At 41.1% G+C, this 14,268-nt stretch overlaps 1 protein-coding gene across 1 annotated transcript in view; it reads right to left on the bottom strand.

The window, feature by feature from the left end:
* Positions 1-14,268, bottom strand: part of LOC112811383 (acyl-coenzyme A synthetase ACSM4, mitochondrial) — a 35,568-nt gene that overhangs the window by 5,235 nt on the left and 16,065 nt on the right. The window contains exons 2-7 of the mRNA XM_025855446.2: positions 12,845-13,055; positions 8,601-8,808; positions 5,779-5,922; positions 4,805-4,961; positions 2,737-2,816; positions 475-598 (exon numbers count right to left, since the gene is read on the bottom strand). Of these exons, the coding sequence (XP_025711231.1) occupies positions 475-598; positions 2,737-2,816; positions 4,805-4,961; positions 5,779-5,922; positions 8,601-8,808; positions 12,845-13,055 (924 nt within the window). The remainder of the gene's footprint in view (positions 1-474; positions 599-2,736; positions 2,817-4,804; positions 4,962-5,778; positions 5,923-8,600; positions 8,809-12,844; positions 13,056-14,268) is intronic.

Raw genomic sequence — 14,268 nt, 5'->3', positions numbered from 1 at the left:
AGAGTTGTTGATTCAGGAGGCCTGGCTGGGGTGGGGTGGGGTGTCTGAGAATTTGTACTGCTACAAAATTCCCACATGCTGCTGCTGCTCCTGGTTTGGGGACCACACCTTGAAAACCATTCCTTTAGACTAAGGGTCCCATTTAGTGCACCTTGGGATAAATTCCCCACTGGGGCTCTCTGGGGTCCTCAGTGCTGCTGAGAAGATGAGCCACTCGATTCTGACCCTCTCCAACCCCTAACACCTTTGAGACTTCTCCTGCATGGGGAGAAGACAGGAAGACTGCAGGGAACAATCCTAATTCCCCACTAGCCAAGCCAAATTGGGCAATTCAGAGGTCTTGGTAGTTACTGGGCAAGGTTAGGTATTTTGGGAAACTAAAAATTTAGAGCACCAAAGGGGCTCTTCAGGACCTCAGCCTGGGGTTGAGAGGCCCCCAATATGCTAAACTTAAACTTTGCCCATTAAACATACCACTTCTGTCTGTCCGTAGCCTTCATACAGTTCCAGCCCAGTTTGTGCCTTCCACTGTTCTAGCACCTCCGGGTTGAGTGGCTCCCCTCCTGTCAAGCAATGCCGTAGCTTCTTGAATTTATATCTGCAGACACAAGAGTCTCATGGGGTCTTAGGGGAGAAAAAATCTGAATGGCTTTCATTAAAAAATGATTAGGATGGGGCGCCTGGGTGGCTCAGTTGGTTAAGCGACTGCCTTCGGCTCGGGTCATGATCCTGGAGTCCTGGGATCGAGTCCCGCATCGGGCTCCTTGCTCAGCAGGGAGTCTGCTTCTCCCTCTGACCCTCCCCCCCTCTCATGCTCTCTCTCTCTCTCATTCTTTCTCTCAAATAAATAAATAAAATAAAATAAAATAAAATGGTTAGGATGTTCTAGCAACGAGCAAACGAGCTAGGAAAGGCAGTAAAAAAAAATCTTTTTTTTTTAAGATTTTATTTATTTATTCATGAGAGAGAGAGGCAGAGGGAGAAACAGGCTCCCAAGGAGCAGGGAGCCCGATGTGGGACTCGATCTCAGGACCCTGGGATCATGACCCGAGCCAAAGGCAGATGCCCAACCATTTGAGCCACCCAGGCACCCTAGGAAAGGCAAGTCTTAGGAAGGGTCTTTCAGCAAATATTTTTGAGCACCTACTATCTTATCAGACATGGTTGTAGGTTGTGTGGGGCATGTTAGTGATTAAAAATTTCCTGACAGAGCTTGCATTTTAGCAGGCTATTAAAGGAGGGGAGAACTAGGAGAAAATGCTGATAATGATCTTCAGCACTTACTATGAACCAAGTGATAAAACAACTAACATTAATTGAGCATTTACTGTGCTGTAAGGGCTTTAGGAGCATTCTCATAATCTTCACACCCTATTTTACAGATGAGGAAATTGAGGCTGGGAGAACTTAAAGTTGCCCAAGGCCTCAAGAAGGGCTGAGTTGACTACTCTGCCCCCAGCATTTGTCCGGTGTCTGACCATGTAGGCCACTTACATTGAATTCTCACCACAAACCCACGAGGCAACTCTTAATCCCCTCTTGTGGCTGGAATTAAGGGAGGCTTACTTAGCAAGGTCATCTCGAGTGTCTGAGGTCTCACTAGTAGTATACAGCAGAGCCCCACTTGTTTGACTTTGGAGATCAAGCTTTTCACCACTGGCCTTACCACTCTGCTGCCCACTTTCTCAAGTAAGAAAGTCTGTAACAGCCCGGCTCTGATGCACTGAGGTCTCCAATGGGCAGGACAAGAATTGTGCCTATTCAAAATAACCCTTGAAAGCCCTTGAACTACTCTTGAGATGTGAGCAAGATGCTCACATTTTGAGCGGTGCCTGGGTGGCGCAGTCAGTTGAGCTTCTGACTCTTGGTTTTGGCTCAGGTTGTGACCTTGGGGTTGTGATCTCAGGATTTCGGGGTCATGAGATTGAGCCCCATGTCAGGCTCCATGCTCTGTGCAGAGTCTGCTTGAGTTTCTCTCTCCCCCTGCCCCTTCCCACCATGTGCTCCCTCCTTCTCTCTCTCTCTCAAATAAATAAATCTTAAAAAAAAAAAGGATGCTCACATATTGAGGGCCACAAGGGAGTTGACCCTGACTAAGATAAGAGAAGGTTCAGATCTGCTTTATTTTGTTTCATAGCACTCTCCCTCCTGGGCATCCACATTTGGGAGAGACAGAGGATGAGTGGGCCTGCACTACTTAAATTGTCACTACTTACACTGTTCCTCTCTTCCTTTCTCTCTCTCATGTATTCAATTCATATTGGTTAAGTAAATATATATTGCAAGTCCACTAGGGGTTCAGGTGATTTGAATAAATTGATGGTAATCTTGAAGTCATAAGACTTCATTAGCTTTTCTTCAAGGCAGCATAAATGCAGTTGTATTTTGGGGTGGAGGGGGGTTAGTTCTTGGATTATAGGGTTCTGGTTGTCCTGAGAAAATGTGGAGTTGCTCCTAGAGGCTATCCTTAGGAGCAACTGGAAGGCGATTTAGGCAATGTCTGGAGACATTTTTGATGGTCACAGGGAGGTTCTGCTGGCATCTAGGGGGTGGAGCCTGGGTAGAATGCTGCTCAACATCCTACAGTGCACAGGACAGCCCCTGACAACACAGAATTATTCAGTCCAAAATGTCAATAGTGGCAAGACTGAGGAAACCTGCACTGAAATGAGAAGATCTGTGATGCTAGACTGCAGCTTTTGTTTGTGCTTCAAATGGGGATTTCCACCCAAGTACCTTTTCAGATCTTTCTGCACAAGCATCCGGTACACAGTGGGAGCGCTGCACAGGGTCGTGATGGGATAAGTGGTGAGCGTCTGGATGATGGAGACAGACAGTTGTCAGAAGTGGTTAATTAGAGGCCACAACTAGAGCTGATGTCTGCAACCCCTCATCCTCTTTCATTGACAGTTTTCCATCATATGATCACTACTAGGAATAAGAAAGCAAGTATTTATTATTTGTCACTAGTGACTGTATGTCTGTTGGGAATTTCCAATTACTGGAAAGAACAGGTCTATGTTAGAGTAATAGTCATACACAATCAACTTCAACAGAAAGTAAATTGTTGAATTTGAGACCAGCCCCAAAGTGTGAACTGGTTTATTCTACCTCAAGGCAGCAAATTACCTTTCATTGTGGAATTTTGAAACCTCCTGTCCATATATTTCTACACAGTACTCACCCTGGATGTAAACTAACCTACCAAAAGCTTCCAACACTTTTTCTATAAAAGACATCAGTCCTGGGGCACCTGGGTAGCTCAGTCGGTTAAGCCTCCGACTCTTGGTTTCTACTCAGGTCATGATCTCAGGGTCGCGAGACAGCCCTGCATAGCTAGCTCCACACTTAGCAGAGTCTGCTTGGGATTCTTTCCTCCTTCCTCTCCCCTTCCATCTGCTCCTCCTCCTGCTTACATTTCTCTCTCTCTCTCTCAAATTAAAAAAAAAAAAAAAAGACACTCCTTTTGAGTGGATTGATTAAATGCATTAGTAAGGCATTTTTCAGTCCTTTCCTTAACTGTTTAAGATTTGCCAGGCTCATTTTACCTCCAGCTCCTTGAAAAATCTAGAGAAATACTCATGTTTTAGATGTCCTATTTCTAGAGAGATTCCACTATGTCACATAATGAATTGACAGTTTGTATTAAGTTTAAGCATTTGAGAGAATATTTTCAAGATGTATTTCTAGGCTATCTGGATTGTCAAAGATCAAGAAAAACTTTTGATCTGTAAGTGAGCATTTCTACTGTCTCTACTTGCTCCCTTGATTCGAACTAGTCTTAATAAGCATAAATGCATGTAACTAAGAATAGTGTAAAGTTTTTAGAGCACTTAAAATACACATACTATCTTTGTAAAATAAGAGTATTCTTATTTTAATAGACTTATTTAATATAAATACCATATGTTATCACATCATTAATATATCTTATTTAATATAATATTAAAGAAGACTATTAAGTATATTCTTTTACTTAAATATTATATAATATTTAATATTTTATAAAAGTATTCTTATTTTTAAAAATACAGGTTTTAGAACTGCAAAGTTAGTTTGTCTACTCAGGTCACTTTGTAAACCTGATGTAGAGATCCCAGTTCTTATGTTACCCACCATTTCTGTTAACACCTTCAAGCCATCTCGTCAGACCAGTTAGCAAAATAACAGGGTGAGTATAGCTTTTATTCACACACAGGTGTGGTGTTTAATAATACGTATTTCATTAAACATAATTGGTTTTTCATGGTTGAAAAATAATTGGCCTGAATCACATCTTTCTAAAGGCTAAAGAAATCAGAGCAATCTGATACTGCAGTCTAGCTGTGCCTGGCTGAGAAGGAGGAACTTGCTTGGTTTTAAGACAAATACTGGGTTCTGAGAATTAACAAAGTGAAAAGCACAGGGTGAGGGGAGAATGGAAGGAGCTGCTCTGGGAGAAAGGTGACCCCACCTTCAATCTTCTCTATATAGGGTTTTGGATTTATTGCCTATTGTTTTGTTTCACTGAATCAGAAACCAAGGATACGTTTAGACTTGAGACTTGTGATCTGTTATTTAGAACCTCTCAGGTGGGATGTGAGCAAATCCTGAGTAGTTTGAAGCATGAGAGTGTTGTGGGTGTTCCTTCTCTGTTAAATACATTCAAAAGCCAAATCCCCAGAGACTTAATTTCTTAAAAAGGAATGATTTCCACAAGTCCAGGAAACTATATTCTGAAGAATCATTCTTTTGTGGTTTTGGCAGGGGTTTGGGGGTGGGGGAGAGAGACAAGGGAAAGTTGTAGCAAGAAACCATGACTTACATCTAGGAAGGTATCAGTGTCAAACTGCGCCATCCGATGTACAAAGACACAGGCTCCCTGAAGCCAGGATGAAAACACACTGCCAATGGCAGCCTTGATCCAGCCAGTGTCAGACATACTCCATATGATATCTGAGGACTTCAGGTCTAGCCAATACCTAAATGATGTGAAGAAGCAACAAGACAGACCAAAAAGCCCCAAAACAAAACAAAACAGAAAAGCAAACAAACTGGAATCTTAAAGAACTGGCCAGAATCTCAGTGGCTACAGAGAAGGGTCAAAAGAAGCCCAAAGGCAAGATGATTGATTCTATCTCCGACTTTTGTTAGAGGACTTTCTCAGAATCCTAGGTAATCTGAAAGTAGAGAGGAAGGCTGGGTTTGACATGATATTCTGAGTTTGTTCATGGATGCAACAAATATTTATTGTGCAAATATATGCTAGGCACTGTTCTCCCTAGCACAGTGAGTGAGGTAGACCAGATATCTGCTCTTACTTTAGCAAGACAGACAGCAGATAAGCACACAATAAAATGAGTAAGAATATAAACCAGAATCATAATTTCAAATAATGATACGTGCTCTGAGGAAAATAAAACAGGGTGAAGTGATAGTTTTAGGGTACCTGGGAAGGCCTTTCTGGGTGGGTGAATTTACTTGGCAATGAGAAGGAACCAGGCATGCTGTTGTGGAGATGGGGTCAAAGTCGGTTCCTGTATATCACCCTGGCACTCACCACACAAGTGCATTCCTTAATCCCCATCACCTATTTAACCCATAAATTCTTGCTTGATCAGTTGGTGAGATGATGCTGTTTACTGAGCTAAGGCTGGGCAGGGGCATCAAGGATTCTGTTTTGTAGATGTTACACTGGAGAAATCTAATAGTCATCCAAGTGGAGGTGTCAGCTAGGCAGTTGGATATACATGTTGGCAGCTCAGGGGAGAGTTTAGCAAAAATGGTTTTCTTCCCTACCTTCCACAGAGGGTGTAGCCAATTCCGAGGCTGCTCTGAGAGTGCTGGGCCATCTTGGGAGAGCCTGTGGTCCCACTGGTGAAATAAATGGCCATTGGTTCTTGACTTCCTGTCTCCACACAGCTGTGCTCTGCAGAGGCGGATCTGTAAAATATGGGTCCAACCCAACATGGTGGCTGAAGATGGCACACCTGTTTAACTCTGAGATTATAATATATATACATATATATGTATTTTTTTTCTTGGTTACTTGTGCCCTCTGGATACCAGAAAAGAGTTAATAGAACAAAACCTAATCCAAAGCCTCCTTGAGAGGAATTTCTCAATAAATCTTAAAGGGATTTTGCAGATCAGTGCTAAGCTTTAACAACTCATTTCTCTCTCTTTTTAAGCACCACCTCTGCACAGGCCACATTGATAGCCAAGATGACTTTCAGTATCAATGACAAAAGGATGTGTATTTTATTTACTTAAACATTTTTTTCTAAGTGCTTTTTTTTTAATCTGTAATCTTTTAAAAATCAGTCATGAGTCTTTGTGAACTGTTTATTAACATTTCAGGAGTTTTTATGATTTAAAGGAAGATCTTTTGGCATTTGAATCAAACTTTTTCATACTTTTTATTCAACATCTGCATCACTGGCAGTCACAGTTAGGTGCTTACCATATAGCATCCAGTTCTTCTTCCTTGCACTAATAAAACTCTGATTTTGTTCTGGTATCAGGCAGTTATATGCTTCAGGGGAGACTGTTCCTTCTTTAGTTCCAGGGGGTGAATCTTGATAATCCTAAGCCAGTTGTGGTAATTCTCATGCCAGAGACTGATTTAGGAATGGGCACACATACAGTTACAGTCAATGAGATTTAAAGGCTTTCTGGAAAATGTTGCCTTAATACAAATCAAACCCACAATGAGATACCACCTCACACCTGTCAGAATGGCTAAACTTAACAAGTCAGGAAATGACAGATGTTGGCAAGGATGTGGAGAAAGGGGAACGCTTTTACGCTGTTGGTGGGAATGCAAGCTGGTGCAGCCACTCTGGAAAACAGTATGGAGGTTCCTCAAAAAGTTGAAAATAGAGCTACCCTATGACCCAGCAATTGCACTACTAGGTATTTACCCCAAAGATACAAAGGTAATGATCTGAAGGGGCACCTGCACCCCAATAACAGCAATGTCCACAATAGCCAAACTGTGGAAGGAGCCCAGATGTCCATCAACAGATGAATGGATAAAGATGTGGTGTGTATATATATATACAATGGAATACTACTCAGCCGTCAAAAATGGTATCTTGCCATTTGCAGCAAAGGGGATGGAACTAGAGGCTATTATGCTAAGCGAAATAAGTCAGTCAGAGAAAGACAATTTTCTCAGCCTTTTCTCACTCAGACTTGGGGGTGAACCCCCCTTTGGGTCCTCCAGCTTCTGTCAGGCTGGTGTGAAGGACAAGTGCCTCTATTGAGACCTGCATGAACTTCTAACCCACACAATCCTGAGCAAATAAAATGATTGTTGTTTTATGCCAATAAGTTCTGGGATGTCTTATAGCTCAGTATTGGATAACTGATAAAATACCTGAGAATTTTGGAGACTTGTGTATCATTTCCTGAGTTTAAGGAAATAAGGTAGAGGATGCCATTTTAATTCATTTTGATGATGAGTGAATAAGATTGTCATTAAAATGGTAAAGCAATGAGGATTAATTATATAAACATACAACTATATTGTCAAACATTGTTTCATGAAATACTAATATGATTTTCTTGGTAACTTGCCTTCTCCCCCCCAAAATAAAAAGAAAATATCATTCAGTTATATTGATTTTTTTCAGCATATGCCGAATTTGAGAAGAACCAAATTAGAGTGACCACCCTGGGGACTAATCCAGGTGGGGGAAGATGTGGGTCTGAATCTGTGCCCTGGTGAATGGGATGGAGGGAAGGAGGCAAAGTAAAGAACTAGTAGGACTTGGAGATTGATTGGACTTGGAGGATGAACGAAGGAGGCAAGGCTGATCTGCTTTCTAACATGGGTGACTGGGAGAATCACATGCTTTATCAACTGAGCCAGCCAGGTACCCCTCAATAGTTATTTTTAAAGATATGCTATAATTCAGCAGTCAGTAAAGAGCATCAAATTATGTTCAGGGGATATGTGTGTGTGTGTGTGTGTGTGTGTTTGTATATATGTATATATGGTGAAGTTGGTGTGTGGGGGCTGGACAAAGAGGGATTTCTTCACAATATCTAATACTGTGGTGGAAAAAAACCACTATTTAATGCTTCTCAATCCAGTGTGGAAAGCTTTAATGTAAGATTTTAAATTTCTTTTTTCTTTTACCAAAAGAGGACACATTACAATCTGTGGATGATAAAGAGATTTTCAATTAGTGATGTCATTGACTGATTCTCTTTCTTTGGACACCTGAGTTTTATATTTCTGGATTTTTCAGAACTGATTATATGTTGATGACTTCCAGATTTGTATCTTACGTCCTTGAGTCTGAGACTCATGTATCTACTACCTGCTAGACATTTGGATGTTCACAGATCCCTCAATCTTAATATGTCCAACTTTAAAATCTTTCTCCAGCTGATACTACCCACCCATTCAGTCACCCATGTTAAAAAGCAGATCAACCTTGACTCCTTCCTTCATCCTCCAACTCAAATCTTCTATTAGGTGATTCTTTTATGGGAAGGAGTCTGGATCAACTGACAGTATTGCTAAGTGCTTGGAGGCAAGAAGACTCCGAGATATAGTTGCAATTGATGTTATCACTGGTACTGTAGATCAGGCGGGAGAAAATACTCACTGAAATAATTCCTGGAAGCTGAGCCACCCATTCTGGCTGCATGGAGACACCAGGAGTTTGGTCTTCAAGTCGGGACATTCTGACACAATGGACTCCACGGCTGGGACCACCTCCTCACTGGCCACAATACACTTGGCCTTGGATGCTTGCAGCCGATAGAGAATGTCTTTTGCTCTCAGCTGGGTTGTTCCTGGCATGAAGACCAGCCCTGGGAAAGAGAGAGAACCCTGAGCTGAAACAGAACTCTTGTCCCTTAGGTAAGATTATGGACTATGGAAACAGGCTTTGTGCTTGGGTGGGGAACATGGCCTTTAGCTACTCCTGTCTTGGTCCCCACGGACATCCCACAGGACCCTGGTCACTGGGAGATCCTTAGAGCAGTGGCTTCAGAGTCTGATAGTCCTTGGGTCTAATTCTGTCCTTGTGACTTACTAGCTTTGTGACCTTGAGCATGTTACTTGATCTCTCTGTGCCTTCCTTTCCTTATCTGTAAAATGGGGAAAATAATAGTAAGTGTCTGGCATATAGTAGGCATTATAATGGTGGGCTATTATTATGTAACATTTTTGTGGAACATTTGAATCATCATTATGTAGTACTTAAATAACATTTTACAGCTCATTAGAAATTTTCAGGAACATTATCTTACTCAATCTTCTGAACCAATGGTCTCCAGAGTGAGTTCTGCAAGGTAATCCACTGAAGAGGAGAAGAAAAATTAGAATTTAAAAAGATTTTGAGGGGCACCTGGGTGGCTCAGATGGTTAAGCATCTCTTTGGTTCAGGCCATGATCCCAGGGTCCTGGGATCGAGCCCCACATCGGGCTCCTGGCTCAGCGAGGAGCCTGCTTCTCCCTCTCCCTCTGCCTCTCTCCCTGCTCATGCTTTCTCTCTCTCTCTCTCTGTATCTCTGTGTCTCAAATGAATAAATAAAATCTTTAAAAAATTTAAAAAAGTTTTGAGATAATAGTATTCTTTATGTTTTAATCTCATGTATATTTTATAATACGCATGCTATATTGTGCAGAAGAACAATAAAAATAATTATATCCAGATGGGAGGATGTGTATCCCAAATACCTTTATTGATAGATTATGTGCTCAGAAGAGCCTGGAGGCCACTGTCCTAAGCAGCCATGTAGGTCCATGCTGTTGGAATATGAAATTGAGTCATAGCCAATGAGTGGCAGAATCAGCCCTCAAACCTGGGGCTTCCCAGTGGTCTGGAATCATCAAAGTTTGCCTACACTCCTTTGGTGATGCTTAGTTTATCCCACTTTTCACTCCATTCTAAACACTGGCCTGAGATGGGCCTGATTTTACAATACCAGTTCCTTATGAAAAGAGCATATATGGGAGAATTAGATGAAAGACAGAGGGAAGGTGGTTTGCTCTTTCTAAAGTGAATCAGTGAAGGAAAGAGAACTGTATGTAAGGCATTACAAATAGCCACTACCATTTATTGAGCACTTATTATGTGTCTGCTATCTCACTCAAAATCAACCCCAGTATATAGATGACAACAAGCCCAAGGGTCACAAAGTCAGTAAGGGGCAGAACCAGGATTCAAAGATACATTTCCTAGACTCCCAAGACCCGTGCTCATTTCTTGGTGAGTTTCCTAGTCAGTGAAATGGGGAGATGTGGATTTGAATTCCTAGAAAGGAGACTATACTCATTGAATATATCTTAAAACCTTTCACATGTCATCACCTCTTGGTAAAATGAATATATATATATGACATTAAAGAAGTTAATTAAGAAAATACCTAACTGGATCTCAAATAGTACACTCTATATAAAAATATTATTTATTTTGCAAACACTTGCTCTTTTTTTTTTTAAGATTTATTACTTTATTTATTTGTCAGAGAGAGAGAGCACAAGTAGGAGGAGCGGTAGGCAAGAGGGAGAAGCAGGCTTGAGCAGCGGATGCGGGACTCGATCCCAGGCCCCTGGGATCATGACCTGATCCGAAGGCAGGTGCTTATCTGACTGAACCACCCAGACATCCCACAAACACTTGTTCTTAATGGCTCAAAAATTATTAGTACTCTTGGTAGATTTGTGACATGAATGTGTTCAGTGGATAGAGTGGGGGTTAAGGAAAAGTTCTCGTCTGGTGGATTTCAGACTGTATACACTTTACAGCAAAAGCAAAATATTTTGCCACATGGTACAAAACAAAACCTCTCAGTATTCACTCAGAAGATTTAATAACTCTGAATTAGAAAACAATCCTCAGCTGCTTGCTTAACATTTAATTAACTGAATGTTTTGACCATTTAGCTTGTGGGTTCATTTTTAATCTTGGCATTTCCCAAATTGCTTAGATTATGTTAAGTAATATTGAGTACATTTTTAATGACAAACCACTTTTAATCTCCTTTCAACCCACAATTGTTTTCACATTTCCAAGTTTCTTTTTATACTGAATGCAAAAAGAATTTTATCTATTGCTTTTTTAAAAATTTAATATTGGCAGTAAGAACATTTTTCAACACCATTATGAAATCCTTATAATTGGTCTTTTAAATGATATCCCATCAGGTTGAGGTATCATAATTTCAACCAGCAGTGAATATACCTCTACTAAACTTTGTTAGCTAAGTCGTGATTTATTTAATCATTTCTATATAGTTGTTTCCAATTTTTTTCTCTTATTAATGATATTGTAACAAACATCTTTGTGTTCTCTACAGTAGTTTTTCCTTTGGTATTCTTATTTATTTTTAATCAATTTATAAACATTTATATCATGCTCTGGAGTAGGAATTGGCAAACTTTCAGTAAAGGGCCAGATAGTAAATATCTTAGGCTTTGTGGGCCATTCCATCTCTGTCTCAATTAATAATTCTGCTGTTGTGGAGTAAAAAGAGCCATAGACAATATGTAAATGAGCAAGCATGACTGTATCCCACTAAAACTTTAAAACTTTATTTATGAAAATAAGTGGCCAACCCATAGGCCATGGTTTTTGTCAACCTCTGTCCTAGAGGGGAAAACAATACTGTGGAATTTTTATTTGGGGTACATTATAAATTACTACTTTGGTAGAAAATGTGTCATTGAATACATTAATCTTTTTGCCTAGAAAGAGGCAGAGGTTTTCCAACTGGGATCCACAGTCATATTCTTAAAAGTCCTTACATTCTTTTTTTTTTTAATTTTAAAAATTTTTTTAAAGATTTTATTTATTTATTTGACAGAGAGAGAGACAGTAAGAGAGGGAGGACAAGCAGGGGTAGTGGGAGAAGCAGGCTTCCCAGGGAGCAGGGAGCCGGGAGCCCAATGCAGGGCTCGATCCCAGGACCCTGGGATCATGACCTGAGCTGAAGGCAGATGCTTAATGACTGAGCCACCCAGGGACCCCTAAGTCCTTAAATTCTAAAATGCTTTTTCTTCCTTTAGTATTTTCATATCAGGGAGAATCCAAATATATTCAAGATCATCTATATATATTCATAACCAGCTCTGCCAAGAGGCATTATTATCCACATTTGCTTTGATAGAGCTTTGTGTTTAAATCCCAATTGCGGGGCACCTGGGTGGCTCAGTTGGTCAAGCATCTGACTCTTGATTTCAGCTCAGATCCTGATCTCACAGTTGTGGGATCAAGCCCCCCATGGGGCTCCATGCTGAGATCTCTCTCTCCCTCTGCCTCTGCCCCCTCTCCCCTCTCTCTCAAAAAATAAATTAAAAAATCTTTAAAAATAAATAAATATATCCCAACTGCATAGCTTTCTAGCTGTGTGACTTCGGACAAGTTCTTAACATCTCTGAACCTTAGTTTCCTCTCTTGCAAACCTCTTTTTTTTTGTAATATCCACCTCTTGATAATAATAGTTATTATTATTCCGCTATTCTGCCTTTTCTTATCATATTGAGAGATGGTTGTTATTTATCTCAACTCTTATTTTTGTTCTTTGTAAGCATAACAATTCAGAAAAACCTCAAATTTCATTCTCTCTGTTTCTGCATGATTTAGAAATGTTAAGTATCGGGGCACCCGGTGGCACAGGCGGTTGAGCATCTGACCCTTGGTTTCTGCTCAGGTCATGAGCTCAGGGTGGTGAGGTGGAGCCCCAAGTCTGGCTCTGCGCTCAGTGTGGGGTCTGCTTGAGATTCTCTCTCCCTCTCCCTCCCCTCCCCCTGCCTACACATGCACACTTGTATGTGAATAAAATGAATAAATGAATAAATAAATCTTTTTTTAAAAAAGAAATGTTAAATATTGGCACTGACCTGTTCGCATACAAGCCACATTTACAAGCCACCACTCTGGGATACGGGGCAGGATCACGGCCACTCGGTCTCCTCTCTTTAGGCCGCAGGGCTTGGTGAGCACATTGGCAGCCTTTCGGGACAAGGAGCCCAGTTCTTCGAAGCTCCATTTCACTTCATCCCCTCTGCCATTCACCCACCACAGGGCTGGGTTGGCTGGTCTCTCTCCTGTCTGGCCATGGGCACATGGGAAAGAAAGAAAGCTTACATGACTGGTCTACCAAATAGATGGGACACATCTGCCATTACTTGCCCTCAGCACCCATACTGGTGGACTCTGGTAATAGCACCCCGGTTTGTCTTTGGTAGAACTACTCCTCTCCTACTGAATACAGCCTAGGTGAGACAACCCATCAGGGTAATTGTCCACCCAGCAGTGGGTGGCATGTGACCCATGTTGGGTGAGTCAGACCTTCTTTCCCGGATTTTGAGTTTTCTGAGAAGAACCAAAAGATAGAATATGATTGAAAAAAAACCTGTGTATGGGCCTTTGGTGCTTACATATCCCCGGGAAGCTGTCCTGGTCTTGCTGAGACTGACTTTCCAGTTTGCAACCCAGTTTTGTGAGCACTCCCATGTCCAGTAAATGTTTTTTCCTGATTAAGTTAGATTCTGTTCCATCCAAATAACCCCAATTTTTGTACTAAGGTTGATTAGGAACTTAACATCTTTTTTTTTTTTTTTTTTTTACCCAAAAGGCTGGGTATGGGTATGGGTTTCATAGGTAACAAAGAACAAGATGGTGGGGCCCTGGGGGGAGGTTCATCAAGGGATTGATTTCTGGAGGAAACTTCTCATATGATTTTACAGAGTACACTGTCTATGCTGCAAAACCTCTTTGCTTTATGTGTTACCTGGGAAAAAAATTTACTCCTCCTTTCTTCCCCTATCTGGAATATCTGGAATGCTCCTTTTACCTTTCCTGGTTGGAAACTATTTCAAAACTCAATTTCCATTTTACTTCCTCTGTGAAGGTTTCCTCAGGCTCCTCTTTTTCTCCTCTCTGACTTCTCTGTGTTTCTGCAGCAATGTGCTCAAATGCCAGATGACTCCATTACACTGTATCATAGGCCCTGCCCTATGGGTATAAGCCCCCTAAGATCAGGGGCTGTTTCCTGTACCCTTGGGACTGGTGACCTTGGATAAGGAGCTTAACTTCTCTGAGGTTAATTTCCTTATCTGCAACCCCCCAGGTTGGTGATAGGGATTTGATGAAATAATATAGGTCAGTATTTCTCAATCTTTAGTCATTGGAGTATCACTGTTTTTGCCAGATCTGTCTACACCTGTGTGTGCTATTGTTCCTTTTTTGTGTGTGTGTGTGTGTGGGCTTAACTTTTTTATTTTAACTACCAAACTGTTTTCTTTTTTTTTTTTAATTTTTT

This window comes from Callorhinus ursinus, unplaced genomic scaffold (assembly GCF_003265705.2).
Source record: "Callorhinus ursinus isolate GAN/ISIS: 27379988/994484 unplaced genomic scaffold, GSC_fseal_2.0 scaffold85, whole genome shotgun sequence".
Lineage (NCBI taxonomy): Eukaryota > Metazoa > Chordata > Mammalia > Carnivora > Otariidae > Callorhinus > Callorhinus ursinus.
This window is presented reverse-complemented; position numbering and strand designations above follow the sequence as displayed.